The sequence below is a fragment of the Cervus elaphus genome, chromosome 9 (genome assembly GCF_910594005.1).
Source record: "Cervus elaphus chromosome 9, mCerEla1.1, whole genome shotgun sequence".
In the NCBI taxonomy this organism is placed as follows: Eukaryota; Metazoa; Chordata; class Mammalia; order Artiodactyla; family Cervidae; genus Cervus; species Cervus elaphus.
In genome coordinates, this window is record NC_057823.1 from 33391763 (window position 1) to 33413344 (window position 21582).

The following is a 21582-nucleotide window of genomic DNA, read 5'->3' on the forward strand; positions in this document are numbered from 1 at the left end:
GAGCATTACATTCATTCAACTGGCCAGAAAACCAAAACACAAGAAGTGATACTTGAGTACAACATGTATGTCCAGAAAGCCTAAGTTTACGATAAATGGGCTGCTTGGTGATCTGGCTGCAGCCCATACTCTACCTATAAACATGTAAGTAGATACAGATTAAAAAGAGGTCTGGACAGTCCTTTAACAAATGAGGTGGGGTGTAGCCAGCAGATATTCTATCTCTTCTGCTACTTGTGGAAGATGGATTTTTCTGAACCTTGACAGCTTCCAGGAGATAGCCATAATATTTGCACTCTGAATCCTAAGAGTGAATCTATGTGTGGAAAAAAAAAGTCAAGAGGAGGAGCACCCAGCTTCCTACAGCATCCAGGGTAGCCAGAAGCCATCTCTCCTGGACTACAGAAATGTCCCTAATGCTGCCACAAATCATGCTGCGATCTCCATGGGAAATATCAGGATAATGCTATGAAAAGCGAGAAGAGCACGGTTCTGTTTGAAAGCTCATCTGTTTCACGGATAGATTAGTCTAAATTGAAAGAAACCACCCTGCAGGCTCAGTCCCAGCACCAACTCAGGGGCTGCTATCAGGATGATAGATTATGACATAAAGGGGCATAAAATCAGAGGAGCTACAACAAATGTAAAATCAATAGTTATGATGTATAGGAATGACATTTGATGCCAATCAATCTTTCTTTGGAGAAGGGTGTTTTAAAACAATGTAAATAGGATGAACTCTTTCTTTAATCAAAGGCCAAGTCAGGGACGGTCTTCAATCATACTTTAATTCATAATATATAGCTTCCTAAAAATAGTTTACTCTGTACCTTTAAGAACAAAGCTCTTATGTAAATGAGCATGGATTCCGAATGACTTCAAGTTGCAAAACTGGGAAGGGGATTGAGAAAAACAAAAACATTATCTAAAAGAAAAATGATCGTGAGAAACTCATTAGGATTATTCCAGCATTACAAGTGAGGGATGTGTAATTGGGACACATTCGTCTATAGGAAGGTGCTTCAGTTAGCCTGATGTTGATGGATGAAGCAGTGTCTACACTGAGCCCCGCCACATCCCACCCCTGCACTTTCCATGTGGTATCAGCACAGCGAGACAGAGGGAGGGGCAGTTGGAGCGACTGTCAGTTTGCCAATTGCACATCACAAACAAATTAAATTTCCAGTACTTCCAAGTGGAAAATGAAATCTCAGATGACTAATTAGAGAAATGACTCTTACCTGTCTGATGCAATAACATCCTGTTTATGTTGGCTATTCCTCAGAGACTACAGGTGTTTTAGCAAACCCCTTCACATACTCCAGGGACAGAGGACTGCCTCTTAAGCCAAAAATGAACTCCGAGAAAGTTCTTCCCCTTTTACATTAAGTTCTCTGGGAGTGGGAGGTAACACAGGTACAGAAGCATTTTTCTTGTTACTCTTAAGTTACCTTCTGTTTCTGGCCAAGTACAAGCTCTCTAAGGAAATCTGGTAGCTTCCTGAGGCCAGCTGGTACAGGTTAAATAATTACACAGTCTGTGATTCAATTAAAACTGGGCCTTTTGTTTCGGCTGCCATCAACCCCATGAAAGCACCCTTTGGCAAAGTCTTACCCTCTCTTTTTTCCCCTTTTCTTCCAAGGCAAAAATCTCAGACAGGAAGTTTCAGATTGATCATGTTTAAATATAGTTAATGGTAAATTCAGTAAGTTGCTCAGTGGGCCTAATGATACGTATTTGATTAAACTGGGTGTGCTGCTATCTGCATTTCCAGCCACATGCATCGTAACTGCCACCTCCCACCCCATGTCAGAAATGTCAGAACCTACAATTTATTAGGTGCACCTTCAGCTCCTCTGATGTGACTGCAAAGGTCCACAGTATGCAATCACTTTTAATTTGATGAGGTTTGCATTTCAACTGCCCACAGGATGCCTGGTTGATAGAGGGACTGAGCTCCAGGGATGAGCCTGGCTGAGCCCCATCCACTGCCTCAATCTGTTTTACTTCTGGTGGCTCTGCCTCTCATCCACAGTCACACAGGAAGTTACTTTTGGCAAGGTATCCATCTTAATTCTTTGGGAATATGACATGGTAGAAAAAGTCATCTGCTTACTCCTGGTCATGGAAATAAATAGTAATCTAAGACAAAGATGATGTGTTGGCCAGAAAATCAAAGTTTTGGATAATTATAAGTATATATGGAATGTCAAATTCAGCGATGACTCTAACCTACACTGCGAACAAATCTATAAGGACACACGAGGAAAAAAAATCAGTTTGTGGATTTGTTTCAGCAAGTACACTGCTCCTTGGATACAAGATAAAACTTGAGCGTGCCGTACAGACGGTTGAGTTGTGATATGAAGAGATACAGCAGAAATGCAAAATTCACAAAACTAACACAAAAAATAAATTTTCATATCTGCAAATCTGGGAATAAGCAAACAACCCAGGAAGTCTCCTTTCACAAATGCATTGTGATACCATTTGGGAGCTGAGAGGAAAGCTTTCCCAGGACTTCACCCGGGTTTACAGGACAGATGGCCTTTTATAAGGAGCTGTTATGTCGCCAGCCCACCTATTCTCAGGACAATGGCCAGCTCCCAGGGTAGCCATGACTGTTATTTTGGCCCTAAGAGAACCAAAGCCCCGTATCTTCCCTCTGTCTTGACCCCAACCCAAGCCTTTATATTGTGTTCCCTTGATTCCTATTATCCTTGAGTAACAAGAGAGGAGAAGGGTCTTGAAGATGGCCAAAAAAGTACTATATTTCCTACCTCTGTGCTGCATTCTGATTTTTTTCTTTTTCTAAGCATCTTTAGAGGAAACAATATTTTTGATTCAAACTTCTTTTCCACTCCTCCAGCATGCTTCAAGGAAAGCCCCTGCCAAAGACTGAACAGTTGCCTTCACTTCTTCCACGTCCCTGTGCGTTCAAAGTTTAGTTTCCCTTCAGTTCCTTTACTCTGGGGCCTCCTTGCCTGCAATGCTTTCTTCTGGCTGGGCAAATGCTCTCTGCTCCTCAAGGCCAGGGTTTCACAGAGTTCCACATTCTCTGTGAAACCCTGCCTGATTGCTTCAGCCGTGACTGAACATACTCTTTCTAAAAAATTAGTCAATTATTTGAGCTTCCCAGGTGGCCCAGATGGTAAAGCATCTGCCTGCAATGCGGGAGGGAGACCTGGGTTCGATCCCTGGGTTGGGAAGATCCCCTGGAGAAGGAAATGGCAACCCACTCCAGTATGCTTGCCTGGAGAATCCCATGGACAGAGAAGCCTGGTAGGCTACAGTCCATGGGGTTGTAAAGAGTCGGACAAGACTGAGTGACTTCACTTTCACTTTCAGTTAATTATTTAAAATTGAAGTATAGTTGACTTACAATGTTGTGTTCACCATTTCTGTGTATAACAAAGTGACTCATTTTTATACAAATACATATATACACACATTCTTTTTCATATTCTTTTCCACTGTGGTTTATCATGGGATATTGAATACAGTTCCCTCCAAGGACTTTGTAGTTTATCCATTCTACATATATCAGTTTGCATCTGCTAATCCCAAACTCCCAATTCAGCCTCTTCCAACCCCCTCCCTCTTGGCAACCACCAGTCTATTTTCTATGTCTGTGATTCTACTTCTGTTTCATAGATAGGTTCATTTGTACCATGTTTTAGATGGATACAACTAGGGACCATCATGGGCTTCCCCTGTGGCTCAGCTGGTCAAGAATCTGCCTGCAATGCAGGAGACCTGGGTTTGATCCTTGGGTTGGAAAGATCCCCTGGAGAAGGGAATGGCAACCCACTCCAGTATTCTGGCCTGGAGAATTCTATAGACTTTATAGACGATGGGGTCACAAACAGTTGGACATGACTGAGCAACTTTCACCTGACTTCACTTCACTTTTCAGGGACTATCATGCTAAGTGAAGTCAGTCAGAAAGGGATGCTTTTCTGCCCTTGATAAGAAAACCTTGCTGTTTCTCTGTTGTTCCCCTGTGCTGTGCTGGCTCCCACAAGTGCCCGAGGGAAAGGATGATGTCTTTAGTATATATGCATGGCACAAAACAACTTATTCACTGACTGAAATGCTAAGCTATACACACATGTGATTAATCCTGGGACATAATATTATAGATGGTCAAGCAAGTTCTTTCATATTTAGGTTGTAAGTGGGAATTCCTTCCATGCTTCTGTACTTGCTCTAAAATTACTTAGTTTTCTAAAATGTAAATTTGACTAAGGTGCTTCTCAGTTTCAAATCTTCAGTGGCTCTGCCCTGCCCCTAGGAGAATGATCAACAGGCCTTAGCAAGGCATGGGCAGCCTGCCATGAGCTTAGACTCATCTCTCACCACTGTCCTCTTCTTCTGGTTCTTCTGGTAATACTAAATTTCTTGTAAATCCCTCATATCTTCTCTGATCCTCCCAGGTGGAATTTATCTCAGCTTTCAAAGTGTGGTGGCCAGATCAATGGCATTAACAGCATTTAGGAACTTGTTAGGAATTCACATTCTTGGGCCCCACCCCAGAAACTTTAAGGCAGGGCCCAGCAATCCAAGAAAGACTGACAGCAGGAGGACAAGGGGGCAACAGAGGATAAGATGGTTGGGTGGCATCATCAACTCAATGAACATGAGACTGACCAAACTCCAGAAGATAGTAGAGAACAGGGAAGCCTGGCCTGCTGCAGCCCATAGAGTCGTAAAGAGGGGGACACAATTGAGCAACTGAACAACAACAGCAATCTGAGTTTTTATAAACCATTCAGGTGATTCTGATGCCTAGTGAAGCTCAAGAACCACTGTTCTTTATTTATTTATCTTGCCCATATGTTCAGTACAGAATCCATCATGTGACATTTCATCTATACCTTTATATAATGTCTTTCTCTGCTTCCTGAGGGTGTGGACAATATTTTATTTACCAGAGATACTAGGTACTCACTGACCTGAATAAAACGAATTTTCCTAGGTAGCCCATGATATTGGTGGCAATACTAATACTAATAATGGTAGTGCTTAATATTTATATAGCACTAATCTTCTTAAGAAACTTCATGTGCACGTTAGTCGCTCAGTTGTGTCCAACTCTTTGCAACCCCATGGACTCAAGCTCACCAGGCTCTTCTGTCCATGGGATTTTTCAGGCAAGAATACTGGAGTGGGCTGCCATTTCCTTCTCTAGGGCATCTTCCCTGGAGAAGGACCAGGGATCAAATCTTCCCGACCCAGGTCTTCTGCATTGCAGGCAGATTCTTTATCATCTGAGCCACTGGTAGTACTCCGTAATATTTATATGGCACTAATCACCTTAGAAAATGCCATACCTACCTGTCTTGCAATGTAATTAGGACATATTTAAAAGAATAAACACTTCTAATATATTCATAGCATGAATGGCAGCTGGTACCTTAGCTTTTCATATAGAGACAATGGATTTGGAGCCAGAAGCTCTGGATTCAAGTCCTACTTCTGACATTTATTAACTCTGTAGTTCTGGGCAGAGAAATCATTTCCAATCTCTGAAGCTCAGTTTCTTTATTTAGAAAACACAGATAATCAGATGAGATCATGTAAGTGAAGTCAATCTGCAAGCTACAAAATGATGTTAAATGTTCTGGTCTCTTCTCTCTAACTCATCTTCCTCATGAGTACCACAGCTCTTCCCTCCTCATCTTTGTACCTCTCATGATTCGCAGTTCAGGAGATCAAGACTTGAGAACCGATGAAACAGGAAGAGGGGGGCCAGGCTGGGACTGGAAAGGAAAGGAAGGACAGCCCAGCCTGTCTCAGCACTTTATTTCACTTCTTTGGTCTTTCCTCCTCCAAGAGAACCCATGCCCAAGAACAGACACTGAAACTTAGCTTCACAAACTACACAGAGTTGCTATGATGTTAAGATGATCCTACAGATCCCAATGTTGTCACTCTGCCATGCAAAACAGTTTGAACGTGCATGGGATTCATAATTATAGGCTGTGACTTCTACACTGGGCTTTGGGGACCTCTGACCACCTACATACTATTCAGGGCTGAAAAGCTTTGGCCCTTGCTCCTGAGAACTGGAGCCAGTTGGGTGAATGAGCAGACATTACTCAAATGGTCATGAGCCACAGAAAATGAAAGAACTAAAATCCTAACACCTTTTCAAGCTAGAGACTTTTAAACAACCAAGGTCGCATTGAGTTTCCAAAAGAAACGATTAGGCCAGTCATCCAAACAACTATCCTGAAATTCGTGGTTTCTCACGTAGCTTTCCAAAATTCAAGCAGGCATCTACACAGTCACACACTAAAAATGACAAAAATGTGTACACGCAAAGTTGGTAGGGAAAGCAAAGGCACACAGCTGAAGAGAGATTTTCAGAAGTGCAATATTTCCCTAAAACTGTGACTTCCTCTCCAGTGGCCCAACTCAGGGGAGTAGTGTCCTGACTTCACGCCCTCGCTAACAGATCATGCTCTGTTTTCCCTTCTCTGAGGATGTGGTACTCACACTCCACACCTTCATCACGCTAGCCTGCTGTTATGGCTCAGATCTCCTTTTCTCCCATCTCCTCGGACTCATGCTCCACCATCACCCTCTCTTCTCTCCTTCTCCTCAGCCACTCTCTCAACATCACCTCTCTCCTCTGATCCTATAAAATTAAACAAGCACCCCCACCACCTCAAGACACGCTGCCTCCTCAGTTGGTCATGGGTGGAGTTTCCTGCTCATGTGTTCACATCCATCTTTTTTGAAAGAATTGCCTTGGTTCCTGTCTCCACTTCCTCAGCTCTGCATTCACTCCTCCAGCCACAACGATGTGTTATTTGTGCCCTCACCCATAAGACTGCTCTTATTGTGTCCACCAATGAGTTTCAACTGGAAAATCCAGTGGCACTTTTCAGACATTGCTCTAATGATCTATTTCCCACACTTGACCATTGTAAGTGGTCCTTTAAATTCTTTAAATCATCCCTCCCCCTCTTTCTATCTCCCTTAGTTTCCTCTTATATCTTTGAAAACTTCTTTCCTGTCTTCTTTGGAGAAGCTTTTTTATCCTCTTCCTCACAGGACACACTTCTACACAGTTCCTTTCTTGGGACACTCTTCCCTTTTCATATTCCATGCTTCTCAGGTGACCTTATTGATTCCCACAATTTCAACCATCACCTCTACATAGTACAGACACTGGTCATCTACATATTCACACACACACACACACACATATATATATATCCCATGCATGGAAAATTCTTAAAGAGATGGGAATATCAGATCACCTTACCTGCCTCCAAAGAAACCTATATGCAGGTCAAGAAGTAACAGTTAGAACCATACATGGAACAGCTTGGTTCAAAATTGGGAATGGAGTACATCAAGGCTGAATATTGTCACCATGCATGTGCAGTCCATGGGGTTGCAAAGAGTCAGACATGACAGAGTGATTGAACTAACTTAAGCAGAGTACATCATGTGAAATGTTGGGCTGGATGAATCACAAGCTGGAATCGAGATTGTGGGGAAAAATATCAAAAACTTCAGACAGGGAGATGATACCACTCTAATGGCAGAAAGTCAAGAGGTACTAAAAAGCTTCTTGATGAGGGTGAAAGAGGAGGGAGAAAAAGTTGGTTTAAAACTCAGCATTCAAAAACTAAGATCATGGCATCTGGTCTCATTACTTTATGACAAATAGATGGGGGAAAAAGTGGAAATGGTGACTGATTTTCTTTTCTTGGGCTCTAAAATCACTACAGACAGTGACTGCAGCCATGAAATTAAGAGATGCTTGCTCCTTAGAAGAAAAGCTATGACAAACCGAAATAGTCTATTAGAAAGCAGAGACATCACTTTGCTGACGAAGGTCCGTATAGTCAAAGCTATGGTTTTTCCAGTAGTCATGTACAGATATAAGAGTTGGACCATAAGGAAGACTGGGTGCCGAAGAACTGATGCTTTTGAATTGTGGTGCTGGAGAAGACTCTTCAGAGTCCCTTGGACTGCAAGGAGATCAAACCAGTTAATCCTAAAGGAAACAAACCCTGAATATTCATTGGAAGGATTGATGCTAAAGCTAAAGCTCCAAAACTTTGGCCACCTGATGTGAAGAGCTGACTCACTGGAAAAGACCCTAATGCTGGGAAAGATTGAAGGCAGCAAGAGAAGGGGACAACAGAGGATAAGATGGTTAGATGTCATCACTGACTCAATGGACATGAGTTTGAACAAACTCTGGGAGATAGTGTAGGACAGGGAAGCCTGGTGTGCCACAGTCCATAGGGTCACAAAGACATAGGGTTGGACACGACTTGGTGACTAAACAAATCCCATGTGTGCATGCTCAGTCACGTCCGACTCTTTGTGGCCCCATGAAAGTAGCCCCCCAGGCTCCTCTGTCCATGGGATTTCCCAGGCAAGAATACTGGAGTGGGTCGCCATTGCCTTTTCCAGGGGATCTTCCTGATCCAGGGATTGAACCCACATTTCCTGCATCTTCTGCATTGCAGGAGGATTCTTTACCATTGAGCTACCTGGGAAGTCATATATATCTCAGTCTGTTTTAAATATATAATTCTTTCCACCATTCGGACTCTTTTAAAGAAAATTATTATATATTATCCTAATTTAAATGCATTTGATTTTTGCTCTTACTCCTTGTTTTTATCCTATGCTCCAAGAGGTCTTTAAAAAATTGATAAGCGTCAAATTCTTCCATGCTAAAACAGTGCTTGCGGTTGGTATTTGGGAAAATTCAGTAATTCTCTCTGAGCATATTAGAAGTACACCAGGAATGACTCCATTGTAAAGTTAACATGTACAGTCAGACAAAAGATGAAAATCCACATTGGTGAAGGGATGATGAGACTGCAGAATTGAATGATCCTCTTCTACTGTGGGGAGTGGTCATGGATGGGAAAGGATGTGGGTGGACGAGGGTAGATACCAGTGACCAAGGGGCTGAGCAGAAGTCATTTTTCAAGGTAGTAATTACATACCTGGACTATACAGCTAGACTGTACATGTTATAGCCTGAAGTGAAGTGAAGTGAAGTCACTCAGTTGTGTCCGACTCTTTGCGACCCCATGGACTGTAGCCTACCAGGCTCCTCCGTTCATGGGATTTTCCAGGCAAGAATACTGGAGTGGGGTGCCATTTCCTTCTCCAGGGGATCTTCCCGACCCAGGGATTGAACCCAGGTCTCCTACATTGCAGGCAGACGCTTTACCGTCTGAGCCACCAAGGAAGCCTGACTTCACCATTTTCCAGCTAATTAATCTTAGTTACTCAATCTCTGCATATTACAAGTCTCTGTAAAATAGGTACTAATGGTATCTACGTCAGAATGTGGCTGTGAAGATTATGAGGTAATAATGAAAAATATCAGGAATGGTGTCTGATGCATAGCATATGTTCAAAAATTGTTAGTTATTATTACTATTTAATTAAAAAGTATAAAAAATGAGCTAAAATAATGGTAACTATTGAGGCAAAAATTACAAACTATAAAAGATTTAGAAAGCAAGTTATCTTATAGTAGGGCAGATGGCCAACCACAAGCCTTATTTGACTTCAATGATTGCATACTTTTAATTGTGAGCCAATAATCAATCACAACCAAAATATAAAGACTGACTTCAAGAATAAAGTTTGATACTGTAATTAATTGTGACCTACTATTTAAGTTAGCCTGACATTTCATAATATGCTCAACTGTTAGCATAGGGTATGGTAAACTCACATAAACTCACATAAATCTCACACAGGGTATGAGAACACAGAACACATCTGTGTCCTTCACCTCAGGTCTAGAACCATGCCTGGCGCACTGTAATGTTTAATATACGCCTGTTGGGTAGACTGGTATAACATGTACTCGTTCATAAATGGTAAATAGCTTGCATAAATAACCTGCATAGTCAACTTAATAAGTGTCATGACTGTTGGGCAAGATGCAAACTATTTACAGAGCAAGAGAAGGGCAAAACAGTAAATCAACCAATTGTTCATTCTGCTAGGAAATCACTCCGTGTCTATAAGACTGCTCTCTACCTTCTCAGGTGTGGATGGATGTCAGTCAGGTCCAAGTTTGGAGTCTGGGGACGTGGGTTCTAGGCCTGCACTCTTAACACTAGTATGGGACATAAATTTGAAATTAAATTTTGCCTGGATTAGATTATTTTTAATTCCTTTCCTGGCAGGCATTAAGAAAATGGTAAGACACACATAATATTAGAACAAGTATGAGGTTTTGAGTAATGGTGAGGTGGAGAAGGGACCAATGAGAGGTAACTGAGACTTGGATACAAGACACTACAAAAAGAACACTGCCAAAAGTTGGGGCATTCTGAAGGGCTGATGAAACAGATCCTACTGAGAAGCACTTTAGAGAAGTTTGAACGGAAATAAGAGCAGGGTGATGGCTCGGGAGGGCAGGGACAGCGAAGAAGAGATGGAGGCGATCTGAGGCCCCTAACCTCTAGTAACCTTCCAGGAAGCAGCAAGGAAAGATACTAGGGTTTTAGAGCCCGTGCTAGAGAGGAGGGACAAGCAAGGTTCTCTGTACCTTGATTATCTTTCTGGATTTTTTTCACACCTAAAACTGGAACAAAAGCTGTACTCTTTACCCACCCCACCTCAGTGCCTGGGTGCATGCGATAAGCTCTTCAGGCCCTTTCTCAAGGTCTCCCACTACCTGGAAGCACTTCTTGGTCAGAATGTAATGAAATCTGGGAAGTGTCAGTGCAATGAGTTGAGCACAAGGTGATGTACACAAAAGGGGGGCGGGGAGGGCTGGTATTTTAGTGTAAGTGATGCCCAGTCTGTGGGACGGAGATGTGAAAACTCACTGAGAGCGAGATTTACTTGCCATAAGAACTTATTTTCCTACCAGTGGTTTAAGCACTTCGCTAGCTTGCTCAGTTGCTCCAGCCGTGTCCTACTCTTTGCGACCAGCTCTCATAGCTCGCCAGGCTCCTCTGTCCACGGGATTCTTCAGACGATACTACTGGAGTCAGCTGCCACGCCCTCCTCCAGGGGATCTTCCTGACCCAAACCCACATCTCCTGTGGCTCCTGCACTGCAGATGGGTTCTTTACCCCTCAGCCACTGGGGAAGCCCCTTAAGCACTTTAGGAAAATGAATCCACCTAAGTCTGTGCTATTACTCTGGGCTGCAAGGGCTTAGGTCAAAAGGGATAATAAAGTGAAAGGACACTTACTGATCTTGATCTCAACTGATTTGCACAAAACATACACTATGTGATTGCCAAAAATGTCAACTTTCACCAAAGCTGCAGTCATGGTGATACAGAAAAGCAAGAAAAATTCCTGTGCTAAGGAATAAAGCATTGTACTTAGTTCTATTTATATGCGTGTGCACACATGCCTGTGTGTGTCTATTTACATGTATGTGTACATGTTTATATGTACATGTAGGTATTTGTATAAATATATGTGTATACATATATGCACTTGTGTCTGCATATGAACAGAAGTGTGAGTTTATGTATGGACATAAATATACATTTCATATCTTCTCCATAAAATACAGGACAATAGGTAGAGATGGATTATTATGACTTAACAGATGGAAAAACTGAGGAACAATTAAATTAGGAGGGTTGTTTAAGTTCTCCTAGCTTCTTTTATTTTATTAATATTTATTTACACTGTATATCAACTCCTTTACTATTGATAAGCACTCTGCAATCTCTTCAGAGACAGCTAGGGGTAGTGATGGGCGAGATGACTGGTCCAGAGATGATTTTATTCAACCAAATTGCACAAAAGAGAAAAAGTAACACAAACAGTTCTGTATTGAAATCCTGACCCTCCCACTTATCTATCTGTAACCTTGTGAAAGTCAGGCTATCTCTCTAAGCCTCCTTATTTTCATCTGCCAAACAGGGGATTATAAATAGGGCCCGCCTTGCAGAGCTGATATGAGGATTAACCAGGACCAATGATTTATTTATTTATTTCCTTTTTAGGACCAATGATTTAAAGAGTTCATCGCGGTGCATGGCGCAGCCAACATTTGACGGCTCATGAGTGGAGCACTGCGGTGGATCCATGGTTTGGCCTCTGCTTTGTTCAGTCCTGTGTATAATCTTATTTTTGAGGACAGCAAATTGGCCTCTCTTCATAAAATATACATCATGGCTACTAAGGACTCTATGGTAAAATAATATTCCAGAGCATTTTTCCTTTTTAAGATGGAGAGTGCTGGCTTCCATACGAATAAAGAAGGAACTCTGTAAACACTTTTGCAGTGACAGAAAAGTCCAGCTTTGAACCCCTGTGTTTATGTATGTCGTCATCTCCCCCTCACAGACCCTCAGTCATTGCACAATGTTCTGCCCTTTCAGATGGCAGAGTTACAAGAATGTATAGTTTAAACTCTGCATTTTGCAAAAGATGAGCATTATTTTTGAGTCTGGGAAACTTCAAAATAATTTGATGGCCTTCTGTGTTTTGTCTCATTAGGTAAAGGCAAAAAAGCTCTGCTTTTCTGTACCAATATACAGCTTGTGTCTTAATTAAAACAAGAACTAGGCTCATGACCAGGGGGGAAAATCATGAAACAGAAACCCTATAATACGTAAAAGGGCTATGGTTGGAGAGTAAGAAAAGGAGTTTTAAACTTGGGCATCTCTTTTGTAAACATCTTTTTCAAATGTATTATGCATTCCCCTTCCCCCTTCCTGCCACTAAACCAGGAAAGAAGCATAAAGGCTGTCAGAAAAGGAGGTTTACAGAATTTTAACAATACAGGCAGGTTTATGGGAGACAACATTTCTTGTTGGGCTTCCCAGATGGTGCAATGATAAAGAATTCGCCTGTCAATGCAAGAGACACAAGAGATGTGGGTTTGATCACTGGGTGGTGAAGATCCTCTGGAAGAGGAAATGGCAACCCACTCCAGTATTCTTGCCTGGAAAATTCCATGGACAGAGGGGTCTGGTGGGCTACAGCCCATGGGGTCGCAAAGAGTTGGACATGACTGAGAGAGTATGCATGCACACACATTATTTGTTATACCAGTGAATTAGCAAGTTGAACACATCTTTGTGGGGTTTTTTTTCCCCTAATGTTAGCATCTGAATTATATCCACTTAGCCCTTAAAGCAGATGTAAATTTATTGCTCCTAGGTTACCTAAATAGCCTGAGAACAATCATTTCAATGTTTTAGAGGCTATGTCCACTTCTCTTCCCATGAAGACATTATATAGGACAATATATTCTGACATGTTTAAAGTCTTAAACCTGGATGAGATGGAACAACTATAAAATAATCTACCATGTTACAGAGGATGCCAGTTAAGAGTCGAGTTTCTTTAGTTTTAAGTGGATTGAAATAGACCAGGATTGTTCATTCTCAGTACTGCCAGCATCTTAGGCTAGATATTTCTTTCTGGTAGGGTATTTTCCTAGGCATTGCAGGATGTTTAAATCCATCCCTGGTCTCTACCCACCAAATGCCGGTTATACCTCCCCAGTTATGACAATTAAAAACATCTCCAGGTATTGTTAAACGTCCCCTGGGGGAAGGGTAAAGTTGCCCCAAGTACTGAGGCTAAAAGCAGATATTCCAAAGACAGTGCTCCTAATTCAGTGGGTGACACTGGGCAAGTTAAACAACATCTCACACCTCAGTTTCCTCATCTATAAAGGAAAATAACAATTTTCCCTTCTTCAGAGAATTATTGTATTAAACAAGATAATGCTTATCCCCTGGGAAGTGCTCAATGTTAACCATTATCATTAGTTTATCAAGTCTATGCAATTTCATTTTTTCCCTTCTGGTTTCAGTTTAAATGCAGGTTAAAGATCCAAACAATAGGAATATATCTAAAGGGGGTGAGTTTGAGTGCAGTTACACAATTGCAGATGGAGATCTTTACTCATGTTTCAGAGTGGTCAGGCTATAGAAGCTCAACTATTGCATAATTCTGAATCCTAATTCGCTAAACAGCTTCAGTTATTGCTTAACATATTTTATTATCTTTCAAGTGGAGATTCCTAATTCATCAAAATTATGGGCTGCTGCCAGATGAGTCTTCTATAAACACAACTGCTCTATTGTATTTTTTTAAAAAAGTCTTGACATGATGCCTGGTCTTTTCCCTGGAGTTCTTTCTTCACCATTGGTCATATAAATATTATTGTAGCATTCATTGAAATAATAACAAAAGCTACCATTTTTAAGAGCAACTTACTGTGTGCCAAGATAAGTGCTTTCCGTATATTACTATTTCACTGAATCCTCGAAACAATCTCAAAAATGAGGTGGGTATATCAGCAAGGCAGTTATTGTGCTACAGCCAGCAAAGGTCAGGACGAGGCTGCAGCCCAGACTGGTGCCTTCAAAGTCTATGCACCACCCTGAACTGATAATCATAACATGCGTCCCTTTCTGAAACACTTTCTACCTTACCTCCACCACCCACATCATCATTCACTTTCCTTGCTTTTCCCCACTTAACTCAAGATAGCTGGAGGGGAGTGGTTTTAAAAGAACCAGGCTGTGATCCACATTAATTATGGGGCTTTCCAGGTGGCTCAGTGGTAAAGAATCCATAGGAGATGTGGGTTCCATCCCTGAGTCAGGAAGATCCCCTGGAGGAGGAAATAGCAGCCCACTCCAGTATTCTAGCCCGGGAAATCCCATGGACAGAGAAGCCTAGTGGGCCATAGTTGATGGGGTTGCAAAGAGCTGGGCATGACTAAGTGATTGAGCATGCATGCATAGTGATTTAAAAAGGGAGAGGGAAAACACTCACTTCACATCCATCTTAATGAGGACTAATAATTGTCTGAAAGCTGAAAGAGGGAAAGGCTGAATTCACATACAGGAAAAGCTAGGCAGATTCACCCATGGCTGAACAAAATGGGTGATTCATCAAACGCACCCCCGGAATCCAATTCTTACATAGAGCATGCATATTTCACTTAAGGGAAGGAGTAAAGTAGCAGAATAACACCGCTGCCAGAGGCATGTGAAAGACTATGTTTTTGAGACAGTTGCCACTGGTGACCAAAAACCAAGACATCAATGGAAAGGAAGGTCAGGAAGTAGGTCTGTGTTGGCCCTGAGAAGAAAAGGCATATAACTTGTTCAGAAAAGCTACCTTCTCGTCACATACTCTGAGAGTCAGCCCAACTGGGCTAGGGTCTGAGAGGCCAACATTGCTATCCGGCCTCTGGCAGAATAGACCATGTGGTCCAGGGTGAGTCACAAGAAGCTCTGAGCAAGCAGGCAGACCATCCACTCACAGTAGCCAGGAGTCAGACTGGAGGCAGCAGGAAGTTAGTGAGTGCAGAGGATTCAAGGACGTTCATCCGTGCACAGTACTACAGGATGAATCAGGGCCTCAGAGGCCAGCCTGTCCTGTCCTTAGCAATACATGACTCTTCCTCGATATTCCCAACAAGTGTCCAACCCATGTTTTGAAAGCTCCAGTGACTGAAAGCTCTTATACTGTTCAAAGACTAATAACTTGGCCATCCTTCAGTCTGTGTCCTTGTGAATGTTAGTGCATGCAGGCTGTGGCACAGCCAGTCATATAAAAGGGACTAATTATGGACATTATGGACATCTACACTAATCGGGTTAATTATGTATATAAGTAAATTTATGAATGTGCCTGTTATTTGCAGGCACCTCATACATTTACCCAATGAATAACTGTGACAAGAAAGAAACAGATTAGGAAGGGAAGCCCAGTGAGGTTACATGCTTTCTCATCCAAGCTCACACAAAATGAAGTGGGATTCCTTCACTTCCTGGTCAGGAAGGACCCCAAACCACACTTTGTCTGCCACAGCAGGATTTCTGTTGTCAATTTCTAAATGTGGTAGGAAGAGCTTAGAATATACAGACTACAACAGAGAAAGGAGACCATATAGATTAAGGCAGAATTTCCTGAAAGCACTGCTTGCAAGGAGCAATACTTACAGAGATGTCATCACTGAAGTCAATTTCATCCAAATCAAGGTATTCAGGGGCTTCCATTATTCTTCTTTGCACATTTTGAGTAACGTCAGCTACTTATAAAGTCCTGGACAAGAACGAAGCACAAGACAAAAGCAAAAAGGTTAGCTGCTTTATAACCAGAGATCATTTTATTTAGACAAAATGAGAAAAGTAACTGGTACAAGGGCTGCCTTTGAGCACACTTTCCCGCTTGTTTCCAATGTCCCCAGCCTGGCCCTCTAAGCACAGCTCCTCTGGGCTCCCCAGGAGGGTCCCCAGTGGGTAACCATGGGTCCTTCACTGTATTTCATTTGTGCCTGCTTGTCTTTGCCAGAATAGTAAGTAACTCAGGTCAGACTCTTCCCCTTTGATTAAGACGAATCTAGCCCACATCTAACACTACACCATGGGGGAATGTATGGGCTTTGAGGATGGGGAGCAAAGCTCGAAATCTGAGGACAACCCTATTCAAATGTTTATGTGGGCGTATCCTCCGATCCTAGGCAGGGAGTAATGAATTCAGCCTCTCCATGGTAATAACACAAGGACAGGCAGATACCAACTAACCAACAACAATGAATATTTCAGAATTTGTAGGGCAACCTCCTGTTCACACCTCAAAAAAAGGATCTAAGCACAGATTTAAACCACAGAGTTACTGCATCACCCCCTGCCTCTAACAGCTTTGCTTGCCAGTGCCAGAGGGACCCGATATGTCCCATATGTCCCAGTGCCAGAATGTCCTCGGTCAGGACTTGCCTCTGGGCAGCCCGCAGCAGTTCTTTAAATCTGTCAAGGAAGATATATCGCCTCCCAGTTCATTTTCCCATCACTTATCATCACCACCATCGGCAGTGGCATCTATAGATGTCAGGAATAGAAATAAAGATCTCTTGCCAGTGCCTTGCTGGGCAGTGCTTTTCTGCAGAGCAAACTTTGAGATGCTGAAAAAGATTCCATTTCCTGTAACTTGTTTTGCTTATTACAAAAACTGTCTTATGCACTCAGACTTGAGGATCTTAAATAATTTATTTTCTCCTCTTTCAGATCTCTAATGAAGTGGTTACTTGCCAAACAGTAAGGAATACATTATTGGAAAGTGAAAATAAATCTAGGCTGATGAGAATGAACTTATCAGTATAAGATCAAGATTGTAAAAATACCTAGTTTTTAAAGGAAAACTGACTCTGAAGGCACTAATTTCTCATTTTGAGGTTTTTTAAAAAAAAATCTACAAAAATAGCATAGTTGCAGCAAAAGAGAGAAAATCGCTCTTCATTCCATACTTCAAATCCATCACTTGACTCAATTTTCCTTTTTGTCCCTTCCCACATGAATATACCATTTTTATATATTTTTAATTTTTTGTGGACACAGAGTTGATCTAAGAAAGGATTAGGATGCTATTGCCATGTACAAATGTGATTATCCATTTAGAATATATATTAAAAGTTCTTCTGAAATCACAGGTGTAAAATAAAAAGAAAATCAACGTGTATTTGATATCTAAATTCAATTGTATTATTTATAGAAATCTAAAAATTGGTTTGTAAGCAAATTGCTTGGTACAAAATGTATCACTTTTCCTTTAAGCCTCAAAAAGCTTTTCAGAGAAAAATATGCACACTTATACTTGCAAATTACTCAAAATAACTTTCCCTTCCATTTTGGTGGATTCTGAGACAATCCAGACTTGGGATTCCAGCTTGTCAACTAACAGATCTTCTTTCAATCCAATTTCTCTTCACTAAATCTGTACTCCACAATGAACTGTTGATTTATAGACTCTATTCCCAAGGCTTTGGTGAACACAAAGATGATTCTGGGTGTTAGGATGGGGTCCAGACACAGTATCACCAGAAGCATGGAAACATGAGATGAAGTAGAAAAGCATGAGTCAAACCTGGGGAACAAGTGGATCTTTCAATACATGGATATACAAAACTAAATGCAAAATGCAAATGACCACATCTTAACTAAAGTTAACAGTCATTGAGTCTTTGTTTGAGGTGTTATTGACATTATGAAGAACAATTTGCATTTGAGCATAGACATTCTAATGGAACATATCCAGTGGATAATATAAATCATGACAATGAGAAAATCTTTATATTTGGTCTTGGAGGTTGACAGTGAGATTCTTTATTCTAACAGACCGGAACATAAGTGTTACAACAGTTCCAGCCCATTACATGAAGGCCATATTTATCTCAGTAGGTTGAATGGTCCCACCTCAGATTAAGTGGTCCAAGGCATACAGTATTCTTTGCTTCCCAACGGACCCGCGCATGCAGCCATCTCCTTTAACACGCCTAATGCCATCTACAACACAATTCCTTCTGTCAACTCTCAGTGCTTCTTTCTTTCAAGGGGCCACTCTGGAATTATTGCATCCTCATTTATAAGGTAGAGAAATCCCTGTGGTTCACCAAATCCGGGTCACATTCCCAGCATTAAGTCCATCTTTCAGCTGAGGGCAAGCTCACGGTTGCCCCAGTGGTTATTACATCGTCTCTTCCTTCCCCATCTGCCCTCCCACAGAGCACATAGGACCCTCGAGCACTCCCTTCTGAGGAAACAGGGATATGATGGGATCAGAGTCAGGTTTAGAGCGGCCACTGCAACTCATCCAACACAATCAGGAAACTGAGCTGGGCCGGGGATGTGCTTTCCCCCTTGTGCTCTTGGGGCACTATCCCACCCCCGACACCAGCCACAGCGGAAGCCAGCGAGCCCCCCTTTTCTGACGGCCCCACGGGCTCTGATGGAATGAACAGTCACCGAGGGCACACCCGAGGCCCAGGAGCCAAGTCTGGCCCACAGATGTGATGTGTTTGGCCCCAGCAGTGTTTCTAAAAAATAGACTCTGTGGCCAGCTTGTAGACCTTTGGTGATTTCACATAAAACTCTGGATTTCTGGCTTCACTTAAAAAATATCTGAAGCTCTGGCAGCACAGGTCTGTGTTCCCCACAATAAATAATTGGCTGGAGCGGAGCTGCCGCTGCTCTGTCTAGGGAACATGTGCTCCTCAGCTCCGCCCCTCAATCCCCATCAGTTCTGCTCATCCACAGGTCCTGCCTGGCCTCGGGGCATTTCAGCATTTGACCCTTCAGAGGAATCCAGGATTAAACCTTAAGTGCCATCCTCCCCTCTTTTCTTATTGGCGCCTCCTGTCAAACGAAATTTCCTTCATTTGTATTCTAAGGTTGAAACAGTATTCTACGATTGTTTTGAATTCTCATACCACAACAGCAGTTAAACACAATTTCTCACAAATAAACTACCGGCATGTTACAGTATGTGCTTGTCCACGGCCTCCATGTCATCTCTTAGAATTAAAGAAAGGAAACCCTCACAAACACAATAAAATGGAGGCGGGGATTACATTTCCTGCATTTTACAACCAGAGGAAGAAGAGGTCTTTGCCTCGTGGTCACTGGCGTTGTGCAGTTACACGGTGCCACTTCACTATTGTGACTGGGGGGAAGGGCAGAAGCTATGCCAAGGACAAGTCCAGAAAAGAGACCAAGACCATCCTCTGCGTGGCCAGCCTGGCAGCTTGGACCCCAGAGGGCCAAGCGGCTCCAGGCCGATGAGAGTGGGTCAACAGACACCTCAGTGGAAAATATTTTTCAGCCTCCCCAGAAAGGGCAGTCCAGCTGAAAAGCCTTTACATGAGATTTTTATTGCTATACATCATAGTTGGCCCTGGACCCCTCTGGGATCTCAGAGCCCAGACATTTATAAATTTGCACAGCACCCTTACCCCATCAACCCTGAGCCTACAAGCTGCAGATCCAGGTTCCTTCTCTCCTCTTTTGCCCATTTCCTTCCCCTCAGGCACACCTCTTACAAGACACTTCTACCCTCAGATACTGTTGACTGGTTGAAATCCTTCCATTTCAAGGTCAGTTGGGCTTTTCTCTTCACTGACGTGGGCAAGTTTTAATTTGTCATGCACTGAGGGATGCATGTCAAGTGTTTCGGCTTTCTTTTTTAGGGCTGGGGGGAGAGGTGAAGGTGGAGAGTGGGCAGGAGTGGGAAAACAGAGAAAGGGAAAGGAAACATTTTCCAATGGCTTAAGTCTACTGCTTTGGGTGGGAAAAATTACAGAGAGGGAAGGAAAACCAATATTAGGATGTGGGGACACACGACTGGGTGGCCGGGACCCACATGCCATGTAGAAGCTATGGGTGACATGATGCACCCTTTCTCTTGATGTGTCCAAGGCACCAGAGAAACTTTACCCAAACTCCAAACTGATGCCAGTTAGAGGGAAAGAGAATAAAGAAGTACAGTAATGAGCATCAACTGTGCACGTCTGTAGGATTTTCCCTACTTGCACAGAGTTTTGATAAACTGCCAAGAACAGAAGTCCCTCCAGTGCCTATTAAAACGTCCAGCAGGGGCTCTGGCCCTAATAGGTCTATCAACGCCATGTCACCTTCTCATGGGTGACCTCAGTGATGGCCCGACTGCTTCCTTCAAGGGAAGATTCAATTTAGGAAAGAGCTCCAAGTAACTAAGAGTCCAACTGAATAATCAAAAGTAGGCATCAATCTAAAAAATAGCCCCCCCCCCCGTCTCCAGTATTAGGACTTTCAAGTGACATTTTCCATTTTTTTTTATAGTGACTTGAAAACTGACTCTGAAAATAGTTCCAAATGAAGACTTACAAAATCTGTTGGGAAATGAATGGCTTAGAGTGGCCGACAAAATTTCTTTGAGGAACTACCCTCATTTAATGTACACGTTCTGGTGTGCGACTACAGTCACAGATCACATAAACTGCTCGACTGAAATTCTTCTTAAAATGAATTGCCTCACTCCATTTTACAAGGAGTCAGCATGGACTCATTTTGAAGGCTCATGTTACACAGATTTCTCCCCTTCTGCCAAAGTCACTATTGCTACATTTTACCAGTGTACTAGGAGGCCTGGTAATTAAAAGTTAAGTTGGGCTTGTCAAAATAAATGAGCAGGGTACATTTGGTGATGAGGTAACCTTGGCTGATTTGCATTACAGCTTCTTTCTTTAGTCTTTAATTCACCAATAACTTGGGAAAACACCGCACTTGCCTACACTCTGACACACACAGCCAAATTCGTACTGGGATACATTTTCAGTTTAAAAGCCTAGGCGTAGATATTGAACTTTCTTTCCTTCATATAACATGAGTTTAAAAAAAAATCACAAACTGCATACTGGAAGGCTTGGGTGGAAAAAAGCAGAATATATGAAATGTCGTCCCCAGTTGGCTCAGTAGATTGGCTGGCAAGGAGGCAACTCATTCCAAATGTTGGATTCAGTTTCTCTCACTCTTTGATTCAATAGTGGCCAGAGGCATGGCAGTCACTGAATGCCTAGTATTGAAGCAGAAAGATGAGAGAGGAAAGAAATTTCTACTGGAAAGAGGTAACTGAAGGAGAGCCAAGAAGTACATATGAGGAGAAAGGGGAGGCAAGCACAGGCTGTGGAGATCTCATCCTTGTCTTCATTTACGGCATGTTCCCAAGAGAACACGTTAGGTTAGACCAACACTACTCTCCAGGCCAGTATGGGGGGAAGTAGTGCAGAAAAAAAGGCCATTACCATGTACTGTGGTCCTTGCTG

The 21582-nt window shown here is 42.4% G+C and overlaps 1 protein-coding gene across 8 annotated transcripts in view; it reads right to left on the minus strand.

Annotated features, from left to right (window-relative positions):
* LOC122699847 (synuclein alpha interacting protein) overlaps positions 1–21582 on the minus strand; it is a 153869-nt gene that overhangs the window by 63123 nt on the left and 69164 nt on the right. For 7 of the 8 annotated variants that reach the window (XM_043912263.1, XM_043912262.1, XM_043912260.1 and 4 more), the window contains one exon: positions 15950–16052. In XM_043912263.1, coding sequence (XP_043768198.1) covers positions 15950–16006 — 57 coding nt within the window. In that variant the 5' untranslated portion in view covers positions 16007–16052. Of the gene's footprint in view, positions 1–15949; positions 16057–21582 lie in introns of those variants that run through there. The other variant, XM_043912265.1, reaches the window with a different exon arrangement.